The sequence below is a fragment of the Mus caroli genome, chromosome 10 (assembly GCF_900094665.2).
Source record: "Mus caroli chromosome 10, CAROLI_EIJ_v1.1, whole genome shotgun sequence".
In the NCBI taxonomy this organism is placed as follows: Eukaryota; Metazoa; Chordata; class Mammalia; order Rodentia; family Muridae; genus Mus; species Mus caroli.
In genome coordinates, this window is record NC_034579.1 from 120,590,134 (window position 1) to 120,607,080 (window position 16,947).

Here is a 16,947-nt window from a genome sequence, read left to right on the forward strand (position 1 = left end):
AGAGGAGAAGGTTGTCAGGGGTTGGAGTTGGGGGGGTCAGACAGGCAGTTTGATGGCTTTAGTTTTATAAACTCAAAAAACCCTGGGAATGAGTTACACAACAATGTGAACACATTCAACCCTATCGAGCCACCCATACACTTTGAAATGTTAATAAGCAGGCACGTCGGCTTGTGCTGATCATACACAGAACTTAGGACAACTGAGGAGAGCTGCCTTGAGTTTGAGGATAGGCTGTGTTGCACAGTGACTCTGACACCAGCTTGGGCTACAGAGTGTCTCAAACACAAGTTCTGCAGAGCTGAACTTCGATCAAAAGTGTGTGGGGTGCGAGTGTCTCAAACACAAACAAGTTCTGCAGAGCCGGATGTGGGGTGCACACTTTTGATCGAAGCACTCCAGAGGCAGAGACGTGGGAGCTCTCGTTTCAAAGTCATCCCGGTCTACAGAGCAAGTTCCAGGATAGCCAGGACCACAAGAGAAACCCTGTCTCCAAACAAACAAACAAACAAAACCAACCAGTTCTGGGGGTGCTGCTCAGCGGGTGCCCTGCTTGCCTAAGGTGCACAGAGCTGAGTCCGTTCCCCGTCACTGACTACACCCTGATAGTGGTGCACACCCATTATCCCAGCACTTAGGAGGGCCAGAGGAGTTCAAGGCCGTCTTCCACTACACAGCCAGTCTGAGGTCATCTTGAGCTAATGAGATCCTGTATTAAGCAAAGTCATATTAAACAATGTTTAATAAGACACATTTTATGTTATAAAGGGTATTTTGCCACAACTTATTTTTTTTCTGAGAAATAATAGACTAATTAAAAAATAACAACAAATAGAATATATGCATGCTAAGTGGGTAGAGGTAGGATGGGGGAATAAGAAAATAAAACGGTTAGTAAACCAGAAGAAAATGACAGGTTTTGGGATATTAGCAGCTGAGTCTAGATTTTTCTAGACAATTTAAGTTTTGTTTTGTTTTATTCTGGGTCTTTTGTTGTTCTGAGACAGTTCTCGCTATGTAACCTTGAACTTGCTGTGTACACCGGGCTGGCTTTGAACTCCCACAGAACCTCCTGCTTTGTTTCACTATTGCGGACATGAAAGCCGAGCGCCACCAAGCACAGCTGTATTTTTTTTTTTTAACATATACGGGTGTTTTGCATGTGTGTCTGTGCACTTTGTGCCTGCCTGGTGCCCTTGGAGGCCGGATGGAGCATTTAGATCCCTGGGAACTGGAGTCACAGGTGGTTGTGAGGTGCCATGCAGATGCTAGGAAATGATCTTGGGTCCCCAGCTAGAACAGCGAATGCTCTGTGCCACCTCTCCAGCCCCACTGAGTCTATAATTTTAAAACCAACCAACGAACAAAGGAACCAAGAGGGCCGGTGTTCTGTTCAGTGCTAGCCCACAGGCTTCACATGAAGAGCCCCAAATGCAGCAGGAAGAACAAAAAGCTACATTAGCTTTCACTAATGCCTAGCTGTGCGCCTGAGAGCAGGATACGCTGTGTTTTCCTGAAGAGTCCCGAAGCCTGAGCATGCCTCCTCTCTTCCCACAGGTGTACTGGGTGGGCCCGATCATCGGAGGGGGCCTGGGCAGCCTACTCTATGACTTTCTCCTCTTCCCCCGGCTCAAGAGTGTTTCTGAGAGACTGTCTATCCTGAAGGGAGCCAGACCCAATGACTCCAATGGACAGCCAGAGGGTACAACAGGGGAACCTGTCGAACTGAAGACTCAGGCCCTGTAAAAGCTCCAGTTGGAGAGAGAGGCAGAAAGCCGCTGGGTTTCAGGGAGGGCCAAACCGGCCCTTGGATGAAGAAAGAGACTGTGGGGAGGGGCATGTACTTCTTTATTTTTTAACTTACGTTTTTCATTTTTTTTTCCCTTTTGCTGTGTGAAATCTTTTAAGTTGCATTCACGACTGGTTGGTGCAAACTTCCCTTCCTCCCCGCTCCAGCTCCAGCTCCCCTCGCCGTGTGTGCACGACTGTTCATATGAATGTGGGTGCGTGTGGCCGTGTCTGAGTTTGCGGGCACAGAAGCTAGGGGAGGGGAAAGAGGTGTCAACATGTATGTCATTTCCCACCCCAGTTTGGTGAGCACAGGGAACCCGAGTTTCTGGCCTTTACCCTGCTTCCATTCAAGTATATGCACCTTGATTTTTGAAGGGTCACGGGGGAGGGTGGGTGGGGTGTCGTTCCTCTCAGGAAGCAGACAGCAGAAAGAAAGGAGGAGGGAAGGCATTCCAGGGGTTGGGAGGTCTGGTGGGAGAGGAATCCAAGATTTTATTTCCAGATCACCACGCAAGTGAACTTTGCAAATGGCATCTCTGTACTTTTATCACTAGCTCCATAGTCTTTTATTTTTGTATGTCTTTTCACTTTTCTCTCGGCTATCCTTTCTGCTAACTCTCCCTCATGACCCAGATATCGATCTCCTCAATCTAAACGCTTAATTCGGAGATGATTTTTTTTTTCCTTTTGGAGCCCTATCTTGTATTTGTTCGTAAAACAGCATCGTCTCAACAGGGGCGCAGGTGACCCTGAACGAACAAGGAATATTTATTTCAGATCTTTCTATTCTGAGCTTCCTGTATATACCTTGCCAGCTTTAAAACATATGCCTATAAGAAGACAGACAACCCAAAACTCCATCCCAAACATCAAACTCTCCACTTCCTCCCAAATAAAACACATCTTTTCTAACTAGCCATTTAAGACTTTGGAATAGTCCACTGGACTGGAAGGGGAAGTACGTCTGTAAATTCTCCCTTAATTCGATCTTGATTCTTATTATAATTCAGTAGAAAACCCATAGCGTTTTGGTTTTTACTTTAACGCAGATGCCCGACTCACATAAAACAGTCCTTTTGGGTTCCCTTCTTTATCCAATCCTCCCTCTCTCGTCCAGAGTCCAGTGGCTCTGCCCGGCTCGCCCCGCCCCACCCCGTTCGCCCGCCCCGCCCCCGCCCGCGCAGGCGCAGACTGGTCGCCCTCAGCCGAGTGGCGGGAAAGGCTGCGACCCCCGCACCTCAGGGCCTCAGGCTCTGCGAGGCTTCAGAGGACTCGCGGAGAGCGGGTGAGTGTGTCCGGAGGACCCAGGGCCGACAACGGGCGTCCCTGAGGTGGTGAGACGGCGGGGCGGCGAGCAGCGGAGCAATGAGCGGCTACTTTCCCGCCGCGCGGTTGAAGGGAGGGGGCGGGGCTCCCGGCGCGCACGCGCGCGCGTTCTGATCCTGCTCCCGGGCGAGCGCGCCGGGGACTTGCCGGGTTTTCGCGGGTCTCTCTCTGCACACCCCGAGCTCGGGCTAGGGAAGGGACGGTGAGGCCAGGATCTTCGAGTTCCGAGAGTAGAACAGAACCCTCCCGGGAGTTGCCATGCAGTCCAGACCCGAAGACACAGTGGCCTGGAGGTCGTCAGGAGCTAGGATTCTCAGACTTTGGGGTCTTCATAGGCTGGGTTCGATCCTCTTGCCTAAGAAGGACACAACCTCTAGGGGTGTCAGCTACGACAAGAGCCATTAGTTAAGCTTCTTTCCTGCAGTGTCATTTCTTTGTCTTTGATGCTGTCACTAGAACCTTGTTTTGGAAAACAAAAATCAAAAAAAAACTGAAGCCCGTGGTTTTACATTTACTTTGAAACACCATTTTGGTCGCGTACGGTTTTGCTTACCCAGGTGGGTGTCTTGTGTCCCTGACATTTTTCTCATCCAGTTTGACTTCCAACCTCAGGGAAAGGATGTGTTTGCTTCGCGTCCGTTCGTACCTCAAGGTACTTGAACTCCCTCTGCTGGAGAGTTCTTGTCACTTAAGTGCAGTTGCCCTAAATTCCAGTAATTCAGTTTATCCAGCCCTCCAAGCTGGTTACCCCATAGACGAAAAGCCTCAGCAGGTTGGGTTGCTTGTTACCAGCCTGAGGATTTGAATGAAGTCTTAGGGGCCCTCATGATGGAAGGAGAGAACTGAATCCCGCACGTTGATATCTGAACAGGAGCACACAGAAAGATGAATCATAAATAAAAGGACAGGGTCTCAGTATTAGTCCTGGCTGGGCTGGAATTCTCAGTGTAGACCAGGCTAGCTTCAGACTCACAGATGTTCCCTAGCCTCTGCCTTCCTAGTACTGGCCACTCCTCTCTTTGTGTTCCAGAAGCATTGTAGCTTTGTTTATTATCAGTGCCAGTAAACAAAGTTTATCATACATGGCCCTCAGTGTCAAGAGATGAGAGCAGAGGTCCTGGCCTTGAGGACTGGTGGAAGACATGCAGGTGTAACTTCTGCAGTTGCACTGACAGGAATCTTCCCCAGCTCTTCCCTCTCAGTGTGCTCACTGGCGTGTGTCCTGATTCCTCCCCATTTGTAGCTTTAACCTCCCTCCCTTACCGTCCAGACTTGTCTACTTCAGTCTAGGGATCAGCGTTTACTAAGCACCTACATGATCCCTGGGATCAAGGAGTTGACATTTTAAGTGCAGCTGTCCATTGAATTGTATTAGAATCACCTGAGAAACATGTTTCTCTTCTCTGTCTTCCCATAGTGAGAGTTGATCCAAAGGCCAACCACACCAAGCCCTGACACTATGCTCTAGTTCTCCTTCCCTGCCTTACTTAAAGGTAGAGACTCCCTGAGTTTCCCAAACTGGTCTCCCATGCTGGGGTTTCAGATGTCCTATTCCACCAAGTGTAAATGGAGTGGGACCCAGGAATTCCTGCATCCTTGGTCAGCCAGCTGAGCTCCATCCCCACGAACCAGGAACATCTTCAGAACACTGGCCGAGCCCCACTCCCTGGAAATCATTAACTGTGCCTCACAAACTCGCCGTCTTAAACAATCTGCTTTGACTATCCCGTACACAAAATGTAAATGCCGTGAGGTAGGAGAAGGGGGTGGCTACTGGGTCAAGAAGTCACAACTGTCATTTGAGCAGTCTTCCAAGCCCACAACTTAAATGTAGCTTGAAAGGTGACCGTGGGAAGATCATTAAGACTATATTGTGGGCACGGGTGGAGCTTTTTGTTCTTAACTGAGAAAGGGTCTTCTGTAGCCCAGGCTGGCCTCAGTCATTCTGTGTGGTTCTTCCCATAGTGAGAATTGAACCAAAGGCCCACCACACCAGAGCCCTGACACTACATTCTAGTTCCTTGGGTCCCATTCCTGTGAGTGCTTACACTGGGTGTTAACTGTGTTCCTAGTTTCTTTTTCTTCTGTACTTAATCTATCTACCTACCTACCCATTTATTTATTTTTGTCATACTGGGATTAAACCCAGAACCTTATGCATGCTAGATAAGCATCCTACAACTGAGCTGCATCCCCAGCACAAACTTACTTCCTTTCCTTCTTTTTTAAGATCTTATTTTTAGTTAACATGTCTATGCATGTATTTGTGCAGTTGCCTGTGAAGATGCTTGATCTCCTGTGAGCTGCCACGTGGTGGCCGGGAATTGAACCCGGATCCTCTGGAAGAACAGCCAGCGCTCTTAGCTGCTCAGAGCTCCAGCCCCAGCACAAATTTTCTTGAAGAGAAATCTGAGCAGACCTCTCCATGGTAGCCACAGTACCCTCTCTTTTCAAGAGGCATAAACTGAGCATGGTTTGTTTGGTAAAGGATGTTCAGACACCGTCTTCTGACCTCACATACAGTTGCGTTCTGCCGGCTTTAACTGGGTGTCTCCTGTATGGATTTAGTGCATTCAGAAATACATAAGGCAGTGGTTAGCAAAGAAAGAGAAATGTCCTGGGTAGGCTGACGTAAGACGGCACAGGTCTTGGAGTGAGAATAGCTTGTGTGGACCTCTTAGGCTTCCCACCCCCTACCTGCAGGTGGTCAGGGAAAAGCTCATGAGGGAATGGTGTGTGGACTGCATCTCGAAGGGCACATAGGCTCGGAACTTTGGGAAATAACAGAAGCAGAGGAGGCCTCCAAGATGGAGGGAATAAACCGTGAGGGATTTCACGTGTTGGGACACGAAAGCTTACGTCCCTAAGTGAAGGTCCTCACAGCCAGAGAAAGCAAGCATTCCACGGAGCTGAGCCATGTGGTTGTGCATCCACAGTATTGGCTATCTAGGAGAGGTGCAGCCAGCCAGATAGAGTAAACAGGTTTCAGTTAACTGAATGAAAAGAAACATAAGATTCTCTTGCTTCTAAAACTCTACAGCAAAGACTGGAAAGAGGAGGATGAACTCTTTTCTGTTCCCACCATACCCCCACCTTCCAGTCTGAGGCGGAGCCTTTCTTGTTTCTTGCTTAGTCCAGGCATAGCCGGCCCTCACAGAGGGGCACCACCTTTTTTATGCATCCTTGAGATCTGAACTCGGGTCTTTGAGCTTCCGTGGAAAGTGTTCTTACCTACTGCGCCATTTAGCTAGCCTCCTCTTTGTTGCTGTCACAACATTTGGTAGCCGATAAAGAAACAATTCTGGCAGATAAGAGCAGGCAGGAGGTTATATAAGAGGGCCAGGCTTCCATTCCTAATCCCTTGCAGATGTTTTGAATGGAGAGGCAGTGTAAAGGAAAAAGTAGGTCAGAGCCCCACAGCCTGACAGCCACTCCCTCGAACTGGGGGAAAGGAGCTTGCAGTAGGAGTTTCAGCCCTCCATGGTAACATGATTAAAAGCAGACCCAGGCATGGTGGAGCACACCTTTATCACAGCGGGAGGATCTTTGTGAGTTTGAGACCAGCCTGGTCTACATACTGATTTCTAGGACAGTCAGGAGTACATGGACTAACTTTGCCCCAAAGTTGGGGGAAGCATAAATAAATAAAAAGAGTTTCTGTTTAATTTTTTTTTTGTGTGATGGAGCAAACACTGGATGTTGAAAGCTTTCTTCAACTGAGACAGCACTTTCATCTTTTTTTTTTTTTTTTTTGGCCAGCTTCTTAGGCCCACCTTTGGAAAAGACAGATAGGAAAGGCCTTTGGTCTGTTACGGATGTGTGTGGGCATGCACATATTTATACATACATATACGCACCTAAGCATACACACAATACACCAGTGGTCTCCCTGGAAAAGCTGTCTTTGAGCAGAGTCGGATTGCATGTACAGAAGCTACCTCACCAGAGACCAGGTCTCTGAGAACGAACGGGCCAAAAGAAAGGCTCCTTCCAGTCCTGTCGTTCAGTGAGTATTGCACCACTTACTTGTCTTTGTCAGTTTCTATTCCTGCACAAAACATCATGACCAAGAAGCAAGTTGGGGAGGAAAGGGTTTATTCAGCTTACACTTTCCACATTACTGTTCATCACCAAAGGAAGTCAGGACTGGAACTCACACAGGGCAGGAAGCAGGAGCTGATGCAGAGGCCATGGAGGGATGTTACTTACTGACTTGCTTCCCCTGGCTTGCTCAGCCTTCTTTCTTATAGAACCCACGACTGCCAGCCCAGGGATGGCACCACCCACAGTGGGCCCCCACCCCCACCCCCACCCTTGATCACTGATTGAGAAAATGCCTTACAACTGGATCTCATGGAGGCATTTTCTCAAGGGAGGCTCCTTTCTCTGTGATAACTCCAGCTGTGTCAAGTGACACACACAACCAGCCAGGACACTCCTCAAATTGCTTGCTGGGCTTTGCAGCTCCAGAGTAGGTTGGCAGTGGGGGTGGCGGTGGGGTAGTAGGATAGCAGGCAATGTGAAGAAGTAGACCAGTTATGTAAGTAAAACTTGAGTGCAGGGAGATAGCATCATTTCCCATGGGGTGGAGTCAGGGCTTAAAGCCAGGAACCACAGCCAGGAAAGGTCTTTTTAGAGGATGCTTCCGACGCAGGATGAGGTGCACACGCAGGATGAGGTTCAGGGGAAGATGCCCAGGGGACAAGATTGATGCATATTCCTGATCTTCCACAGGAGTGGGTAAAGATGCAGTGTGTGTGTGTGTGTGTGCACATGTCCGCATGGTATTCATGTCAGGTTCCAGTCACTCAGGATTCTGGGTTTATGCCTTTGTGCCACCTGCTGAGAACGCAGGGATCTGAATAATTGGGGAAGTGCTCCATAAGAGGAAACTGCCGCTTCTGGGGCAGAGTCAGGGAGTTTATTTCTCCCGCTTGCTGCCTTTACTTCATGTTCTGTCAGAGCTGACTTACCACTGACATTACTGGATGACAGGGAGAGCTTCCTTTACAAATGTCAGTGCCTCAGAAGCCTGGGAGATCCTAGGGGGTGTCAAGTCCTGCACAGCGGCATGGTCTGAGGAGACAGTCATTTGATGAAAGTACAAGCAGTGACCTGGATTCAAACCCCAGCACTCATAGAAGAACCAGGCTTGTGGTTTGTGGCAGTGATTCCATTGCTGAGGAGGCAGAGACAGGAAGATCCGAGGGCTCACTGGTCAGCAAGTCCCACACCCCAGTCCCAGTGAGAGCTATTGTTTTTGTGGGGTTTTTTGTTTTTCTCAAAGATTTCTTTCTTTTTTTTTTCTTTTTAAGAGTTATTTATTTATTTTATTTCTATGAGTACACTGTGTAGCTGTACAGATGGTTGTGAGCCTTCATCTGGTTGTTGAGAACTGAATTTACAACCTCTGCTCGCTCAATCCTGCTCACTCCTGCCCAAAGATTTATTTATTATTATAAATAAGTACACTGTAGCTGTCTTCAGACATACCAGAAGAGGGCCTTGGATCCCGTTATAGATGGTCGTGAGCTACCATGTGGTTGCTGGGATTCGAACTCAGGGCCTTCGGAAGAGCAGTCAGTGCTTTTAACCGCTGAGCCATCTCTCCAGCCCCCGAGAGCTATTGTTTTAAAACGAGGTGGGGGTGTCTGAGGAATGATATCAGATTGACCTCTGTCCTTCACTCACACACACATACACACACACACACAGAGTGGGAGAGGGAGAGGGAGGGAGAGGAGAGAGACAGCACACATTTATACCTCTGGACTCCCAGCTCTTACATTTATAAATCTCATATATGATCACTATTTGGCTGGGAGTGGGATTTTTTATTTTCTTTCGGAGGGAGTGGAACATGTGCAGGCAGGACAACTTGTGGGGGTCAGGTCTCTCCTTCTACAAAGTGGGTTCTGTGGTACTCAGGTTATCAGCCTCAGTGGCAAGCTTCCTTACCGTTGAGCTATCTCGCCATCCCAAAGCTAGGACTCCTAACTCCTGTGGTATATCCAGACTAGGGCTGTATGAGGAAGCTGTAGAAGATGGAGGGTTCAGTCTAACCCTCCCAAGGCTGCAGAGTGTCGGAGGTGAACATCTCAGCCTTGATCTGGCTTCCTACCGGGTTGTCTTAACTCTGAACCATGTTTCTCTGGTTTCTAGTCAACTAGAAAGAAGCCTTAACAAAAAGCTTTCCCTGGGGCTAGCAGATGTAGCTCAGTGGTAGAGCATGTGCCCACTGTGCACAGGAGCCTTCCTGGGTTTGATTCCGGGCACCATAGTTGATTAGTTTATATATTAAAAAAAATATATTTTCCCTAGCCTGGGAGCAGCACTTTTAGCTCTGACAGAAGCGAAGCCATTAAGGGTCCTGAGTGCAAGCCCAGCTTGTTCATTTTCCTTACCACGGACATCCCTCTTCCTAGTCCCACAGGCCTCACCCTCTCCGTCCGCCATCTCTACTACTGCCCATTCTGCTGGTTGGGCCTCTGGTGTATGGACTTGTACATGATGAACTGTGAACTTCTAGCCACGTGTAGCGCCCTTGGGTACTTGGAAGGAGGGACTTACCACAAGGAGCCGGATTGCCTGGGTGAGTAATCTTTTGACGAATTGGAAGAAAAAAATACTTCACCAAATTGGTCTGGTGAATTCCCCTGGTCGTGGGTACAAACAACTCACGGGGCTAGGCAGCTCCCTCTGGGTAAGTGTTTTATCCTGTCCTCTAAAGAGAGTGTGAAGGATTTGATCCGATACCTGAGGCACGAGGATGAGACCCGAGATGTGCGGCAGCAGCTGGGAGCTGCACAGATCCTGCAGAGCGACCTCCTGCCAATCCTCACGCAGCACCGCCAGGACAAGCCTCTCTTCGATGCCGTGATCAGGTTCACTCCTCAGCCTTTCGACTCTTACCACGGGTGGCGTCCGAGTTGGCGAGGAAACCTGACCACTCTGTCTTCGTTGTCTCCGCAGGCTGATGGTAAATTTGACACAGCCAGCCTTGCTCTGTTTTGGCAGCGTGCCTAAGGACCCCAGTGTACGGCACCATTTTCTGCAGGTTCTAACCTACCTGCAGGCCTACAAAGAGGTGAGAAGCCTTTCTGCAGAGGTCCTGGGTTGGTGTTTGGAGAGGAAGGAAAGAGAAGGTAGGCGCTACTTACGAGACTGTTCCCTGTCCCACAGGCCTTTGCCAGTGAGAAGGCATTTGGAGTCCTCAGCGAGACCTTGTATGAACTGCTGCAGCTGGTGAGTGAGTCTGCATCACACACATCCCATGTGCCAGTTAGTACTTCACCTCTGCTGAGCCTGGGAAGGTCCTCAGCCCTTAGAGATAAGGCAGTTTATTCTGGAGTTTCTAGCCACTCTTTTTTGTTTTGTTTTGTTTTTTTTGAGACAGAGTTTTTTTTTGTTGTTGTTGGTTTTTTTGTTTTGTTTTGTTTTGTTTTTTTGGTTTTTCAAGACAGGGCTCTGTGTAGCCATGGCTGTCCTGGAACTCACTCTGTAGACCAGGCTGGCCTCGAACTCAGAAATCCAACTGCCTCTGCCTCCCAAGTGCTGGGATTAAAAACGTGAACCACCACTGCCTGGCTTCTAGCCACTCTTATTTTGTTTTGTTTTTTTTTTTTTGGGTTTTTTTGACACTCAGCCCAGGCTGGACTAGAACTAAGAGGTGGTCCTGTCCCGTCCCCCCCTTGGACTCCCCCCGCCTCCCACCTCCTGAGAGCTGGGATTAAAGAACTGTGCCACCATGCCTGCTCTTTATTTCTATTTTGTATTTTTAGAAATTTATCTAATGGGGTGTATGTGTGTGTTTGTGTGTGTCTGTGTGTTCATGTGCACATAGAAGCCATAAACAATGACAGATGTTTTTCTGGATGTTTCCTGGATTGTTGAGTGTGTGCTGGGGTCTGAACTCCTAGTCATCACGATTGCGTTGGGAGCATTGTTAAACCACTGAGCCATCTCTCCATACCTTTTCCTTCTTTTTAGTCCCTATTCTCAGGGCTCAGTCTTAGAGCCAGTCTTTTCTCCTTTTGCCCAGGGCTGGGAGGATCGGCAAGAAGAAGACAACTTGCTGATCGAGCGGATCCTTCTGCTGGTCAGAAATATTCTCCACGTCCCGGCCAACCTTGAGCAGGAGAAGGTGAAGAGGGTTTGGGGGACATCGGAGTTCTTGCACTGGTTAGGGTGAACTCCCCTCTCTTAGGTTTTTCTGTCTTCTACGAGTCTGGGGGCTAGCCTTAGCCACAGAGTGAGCTGCTGGGGACTCTGGAGGCTGTCCTGAGTGGAGCTGAGTGTGTGTGTTTGTGTTGTCGTCATGCCCCCCCACCCCCACCTGCTCAGAGGATCGATGATGATGCCAGCATCCACGACCGGCTCCTTTGGGCAATTCACCTCAGTGGCTTGGACGACTTGCTCCTCTTCCTGTCCAGCTCATCCGCCGAGCAGCAGTGGAGCCTCCACGTGCTGGAGATTATCTCCCTCATGTTCCGAGACCAGGTGGGGCCTTACTTATGCTAGTCCCCTACTCCCTGCCATGTGCTTCCACCCTGTGGCCCGAGGAGCCCTGGTGGGGATGGGGGATTACCCGAGGAGGGCAGGTGATGCGAGCCCTGGCTGTGTTCTATCCAAGGCCTATCAATAGCTCTCAGTGTTTGTGTTTTCCATTCCGAGTAGGAGCGAACTTGTCCTGGGGGCTGGAGAGATGGCTCAGCAGTTAAGAGCACTCTTCTTTAGGAAGAGCAGTCAGTTCAAATCTGAGTTCAAATCCCACAACCACATGATGGCTCACAACCATCTGAAATGAGATCTGACACCCTCTTCTGGTGTGTCTGAAGATGGCGACAGTGTAGTTACCTATATAAATAAATCTTTGGGCTGAAGCAAGCCGGGCTGGAGCGAGCAGAGGTCCTGAGTTCAATTCCCAGCAACTATATGATGGCTCACAACCATCTATACAGCTACAGTGTGCTCATATATATAAAATAAATAATTCTTTAAAAAAAAAAAAAGAAAAGAAAAAAGATTACTGTCCTAGCTGACCCTTCCCTCTTTATTCCAAACCCAGACCCCTGAGCAGCTAGCTGGAGTAGGGCAGGGACGCTTGGCTCAGGAGCGAAGCACGGATGTGGCAGAATTGGAGGTGCTGCGCCAACGGGAGATGGCGGAGAAGAGAGCTCGGGCCCTCCAGCGAGGAAACAGGTAGGTGGCTGGCTGCTCCACTGTGATCTGACCCAAAGCAGCAAACACCAAACATTCGGACCAGTCTGAGGCTGGGTTACATTTTAAAGCTAACTCTTGAAGAGCTGCTGATGAAAGAGAATGGCCTAATACTTGGAGAGAGTTGAGGAGTCATTTTGGAATCCCCTCTTTTTTCCTTTACTTGAAGGCACTCTCGATTTGGGGGCTCCTACATTGTCCAGGGGTTGAAATCTATTGGGGAGAAGGACGTCGTCTTTCACAAAGGCCTTCACAATGTGAGTATGCATCTGTGTGTGACAGGAACTGTGGAGTCACAGGGCCTAAGAGGGTGGCCCTCTCTGTTAAAGCTGCTGTGTTTCTTTTTTTTTTTTTAAGATTTATTTATTTTATGTAAGTACAGTATAGCTGTCTTCAGACACACCAGAAGAGGGCGTCAGATCTCATTACGGGTGGTTGTGAGCCACCATGTGGTTGCTGGGATTTGAACTCTGAACTTTCAGAAGAGCAGTCAGTGCTCTTACCCATTGAGCCATCTCGCCAGTCCAGCTGCTGTGTTTCTGACTTAGAACGTGCATGAGAGAGAACACATGTATTGACCACACCATGCCCACTGATGGCCTCGCTGCCACCAGAGACAAATGTCCTCCTAGGTGTCTTTTTCAAGAAAATTCTGGAACAGTGGCTACAGAATGAATTGTAAGGCTTGGTGGTAGCCAGGACTTTCTCTAACGCCTCAGTCCATACTCTCAGCTCCAGAACTACAGCTCAGATCTGGGAAAGCAGCCCAGGAGGGTGCCCAAGCGTCGTCAGGCTGCCCAGGAGCTGTCTGTCCATCGCCGCTCTGTCCTGAATGTGAGACTCTTCCTCAGAGACTTCTGCTCTGAGTTCCTGGAAAACTGCTACAACCCGCTCATGGGCGCGGTCAAGGTGAGAGCCCAGGAAGTTAGGGTTAGAGCAGAGAGATGCTAGCCAGAGCGATGACGTGGCCAGTGAAGGGCAGCTTGCCAAGGAGCCAAGGGAAAGCTGACCTCAGAGTGGGGCCCGGAACAGAATGGGGATTCTAAGGGGTGGGTGGGTCATTATTAGCAAGACTAAATATAAAAGGTCTGGATGGGACAAAGAGATAGTCTGGCAGTTAAGAACACCTCCTCCAAAAAGTTTGATTCCCACGCCCCAAGTCAGTTTGCTCAAAGCCCTGTAATTATAGCTTCAGATCTGATTCCCTGCCTCCAGGGACATCCACACCCATGCGTGCAAACCCACACAGAGACATATACGCTAAATAAAAATAAAGAGAATCTTTCTTTCTTTTTTTTTTTTAAATAAGAAAGGCTCTGGAGCTGGGCGTGGTGGTGCACGCCTTTAATTCTAGCACTCAGGAGGCAGAGGCAGGCAGATTTCTGAGTTCGAGGCCAGCCTGGTCTACATAGTGAGTTCCAGGACAGCCAGGGCTATACAGAGAAACCCTGTCTCGAACAAACCAAAAAAAAAAGAAAGGCTCTAGAACAGTTTGAGGAGGCTGGGAACTGTGTTAAAGTCCAGGGTCCAAGTCCTCATCACAGGCATGAAAGGCCGGCAGGGGGTTAGTCACCCTGAGGCCACGGTGGTCTCTCCTGTCAGGATCATCTGCTTCGGGAGAGAGCTCAGCAGCATGACGAGACTTACTACATGTGGGCAATGGCTTTCTTCATGGCCTTCAACCGAGCTGCCTCCTTCCGCCCTGGCCTTGTTTCTGAGACCCTCAGTATCCGTACCTTTCACTTTGTGGAGCAGAACCTCACCAACTACTACGAGATGATGCTGACGGACCGCAAGGAGGCCGCCTCCTGGGCGCGCAGGTGAGGGGGGGATCACAGGGTACCTTGGCCGTGTCTGAATTCCAGAATCTTGGGTAACATTTTCCTTGTTCAAGGTTATGTTTGACAGAGCCTTTAGTTGCCTCCCTTCCAGCTCACCCTTTGCCGTCCACTTTGGCAGGATGCACCTGGCCCTGAAGGCCTACCAGGAGCTGTTGGCCACTGTGAACGAGATGGACGTGTGCCCAGATGAGGCTGTTAGGGAGAGCAGTCGCATCATCAAAAGTGAGGCCCCCATCCGGGCTCTGACCCCGCCTTCCCGTTTCCTGCCTAGGATCTCATTCTTCCAGGTCCTGACGTCATCTCTCCTTTTCCAAACCCTCTTGTTCCTTCCTTGTTCCCACCCCCAGACAACATTTTCTATATGATGGAGTACCGAGAACTATTCCTGGCACTCTTTCGAAAGTTTGATGAGAGATACCATCCACGCTCATTCCTTCAAGACCTGGTGGAAACCACCCACCTCTTCCTCAAAATGTTGGAGCGCTTTTGCCGGAGCCGCGGGAACCTGATGGTGCAGGTACAGGGCAGCCCCAAGGTGTGGGAACAGCTATAGGGGAGGGTGAAGGACAGAGGCTTGTGGCATTGCCCATCGGGTTTACTTTCGTCTATCTTAAAAGGGAAGGTGGAAGGCATGCCAACTCTGCCATGTGTTCATACGTGTACACACACACACACAGCCTCGCGAACAATGCAGATACACAGGCTCACACATACTATAGACACACACACAAAGTTTTAAGTAGATCAGGCTAGTCCTGTATCAATTACTGTTAAAATACACTCAAGCAACCCATCTCCAGGTCACTAGACTGAGATTGTGTTCAAAACTTGGAAGTAGATGAAAAGCCAACAACAAAAGCCAAAGGAAGAACTCCAAGGAATTTCTATCTTAGGGATACAGATTCTGCTTTGCAAAACCATGTTTGTTTTTGATACAGGACCAGCAAGATATCTCAGTAGGTAAAGGCATTTACTTCTGAGCCTAGCGACCCGAGTTAGAGCCCCAGGGCTCACTTAATGGAAGGAGAAAACCAATTCCCCAAGTTGTTCTCTATCTGTCTGTCTGTCTGTCTGTCTGTCTCTCTCTCTCTCACATACACACACACACACACACAAAGTAATAAGTTTTTTTGTTTTGTTTTTTAATGCCAGGACCTTCCTATATTTAAGGGTGCTATAGTTTAAAATTGTGTCAGAACTGAGGCAGAGATTTGGCTCAGTGGTTAAAAGCACTTGCTGTTAGCTGGGCATGATAGAGCAAGACTTTAATCCTAGCACTCAGAAGGCAGAGGCAGGAGGATCTCTTGAGTTTGAGGGCAGCCTAATCTACTTAGTGAGTTTCAGGATAACCAAGGCTACATGTCTCAGCCCCTCCCACCCCAGAAAAGGCAAACAGGATAGACACATGGATGAGGAATTCAAGGATGATGTTTGACTCAAGGATTTCATAATCAAATACATCAAAGGCAAACTCTTACTCCAGGAAATACACATTTTCTGTTTATCTGCATCAGAGCTCTTACCCACTGTAATGGCATCTTCCCCTGACTTGCCTGTTTCTCCTGAGGGCAAGGAAATATACAGTGTCCATTGCTGCTCCCCGTCCTCCTCTGCCCACTCTCCACCCCACGGCTGCTCCCCGTCCTCCTCTGCCTCCTCTCCACCCCACGGCTGCTCCCCGTCCTCCTCTGCCTCCTCTCCACCCCATGGCTGCTCCCCGTCCTCCTCTGCCCCGTCTGCACCCCACGGCTGCTCCCCGTCCTCCTCTGCTTCCTCTCCACCCCACGGCTGCTCCCCGTCCTCCTCTGCTTCCTCTCCACCCCATGGCTGCTCCCCGTCCTCCTCTGCCTCCTCTCCACCCCACGGCTGCTCCCCGTCCTCCTCTGCCTCCTCTCCACCCCACGGCTGCTCCTCTGCCTACACTGCACTAACACTGCTGGACAGAGACTTTGTGGCTCTGCAGACTCTACCATACAGTGCTCTCCCCACAGAACAAAAGAAAAAAGAGGAAAAAGAAAAAGAAGGTTCAGGACCAGGGTGTTGCTTTCTCACAAAGCCCGGGGGAGCTGGAGGCCATGTGGCCAGCCCTGGCAGAGCAGCTGCTGCAGTGTGCCCAGGTAGGTGGTTAGAAAACTCTGCCCTTTTTAGGACAATATTCTTGTAGACAGTCTGGGTTTCCTCTCACCCTGCTCCCATGGCTATGTCTGTCTGTAGGACCCTGAGCTCAGTGTGGACCCCATCGTTCCCTTTGATGCGGCCTCAGAGGTGCCAGTGGAGGAGCAGCGGGTAGAAGCCATGGTGAGGATCCAAGACTGCCTTACGGCTGGCCAGGCCCCGCAAGCCCTGGCCCTCCTGCGATCTGCCCGGTAAGAATCCTGTGTACTGACACCCTCCTGGGCACTGAGGGAATAGGGAGGCCTTCGCTGGGGTCCGGGGTTCTCAGAGTTCTGAGAGAGGAGTCTTAACTGAGGCTGTGGATCTCCGCAAGCAACACTCTTTGTCAGCTCTGATCACTGGTTGGAGTATTTTGTTTTTGAGAATTGTCAGAAAACATAGTCAACTAAAGAACAATTCTACCGGGGGCTGGTGAGATGGCTCAGTGGGTAAGGGCACCCGACTGCTCTTCCAAAGGTCCAGAGTTCAAATCCCAGCAACTACATGGTGGCTCACAACCATCCGTAACGAGATCTGGCTCCCTCTTCTGGAGTGTCTGAAGACAGCTACAGTGTACTTACATATAATCAATAAATAAATCTTTAAAAAAAAAAAA

General features: G+C 49.5%; 2 protein-coding genes across 5 annotated transcripts in view; both read left to right on the top strand.

Annotated features, from left to right (window-relative positions):
- The window catches only part of Mip (major intrinsic protein of lens fiber), a 5,139-nt gene extending 3,219 nt beyond the window's left edge, over window positions 1-1,920 (top strand). The window contains exon 4 of the mRNA XM_021174942.1: window positions 1,558-1,920. Within this exon, the coding sequence (XP_021030601.1) occupies window positions 1,558-1,746 (189 nt within the window). The 3' untranslated portion in view covers window positions 1,747-1,920. The remainder of the gene's footprint in view (window positions 1-1,557) is intronic.
- A 1,048-nt stretch (window positions 1,921-2,968) lies between these two features.
- The window catches only part of Timeless (timeless circadian regulator), a 20,554-nt gene continuing 6,575 nt past the window's right edge, over window positions 2,969-16,947 (top strand). For 3 of the 4 annotated variants that reach the window (XM_021174012.2, XM_029482824.1, XM_029482823.1), the window contains exons 1-15: window positions 2,969-3,076; window positions 9,543-9,709; window positions 9,848-10,001; window positions 10,090-10,204; window positions 10,300-10,362; window positions 11,159-11,260; window positions 11,461-11,616; window positions 12,185-12,318; window positions 12,506-12,593; window positions 13,069-13,245; window positions 13,939-14,156; window positions 14,296-14,399; window positions 14,525-14,694; window positions 16,169-16,294; window positions 16,392-16,543. In XM_021174012.2, coding sequence (XP_021029671.1) covers window positions 9,613-9,709; window positions 9,848-10,001; window positions 10,090-10,204; window positions 10,300-10,362; window positions 11,159-11,260; window positions 11,461-11,616; window positions 12,185-12,318; window positions 12,506-12,593; window positions 13,069-13,245; window positions 13,939-14,156; window positions 14,296-14,399; window positions 14,525-14,694; window positions 16,169-16,294; window positions 16,392-16,543 — 1,856 coding nt within the window. In that variant the 5' untranslated portion in view covers window positions 2,969-3,076; window positions 9,543-9,612. Of the gene's footprint in view, window positions 3,077-7,685; window positions 7,858-9,542; window positions 9,710-9,847; window positions 10,002-10,089; window positions 10,205-10,299; window positions 10,363-11,158; window positions 11,261-11,460; window positions 11,617-12,184; window positions 12,319-12,505; window positions 12,594-13,068; window positions 13,246-13,938; window positions 14,157-14,295; window positions 14,400-14,524; window positions 14,695-16,168; window positions 16,295-16,391; window positions 16,544-16,947 lie in introns of those variants that run through there. The other variant, XM_029482822.1, reaches the window with a different exon arrangement.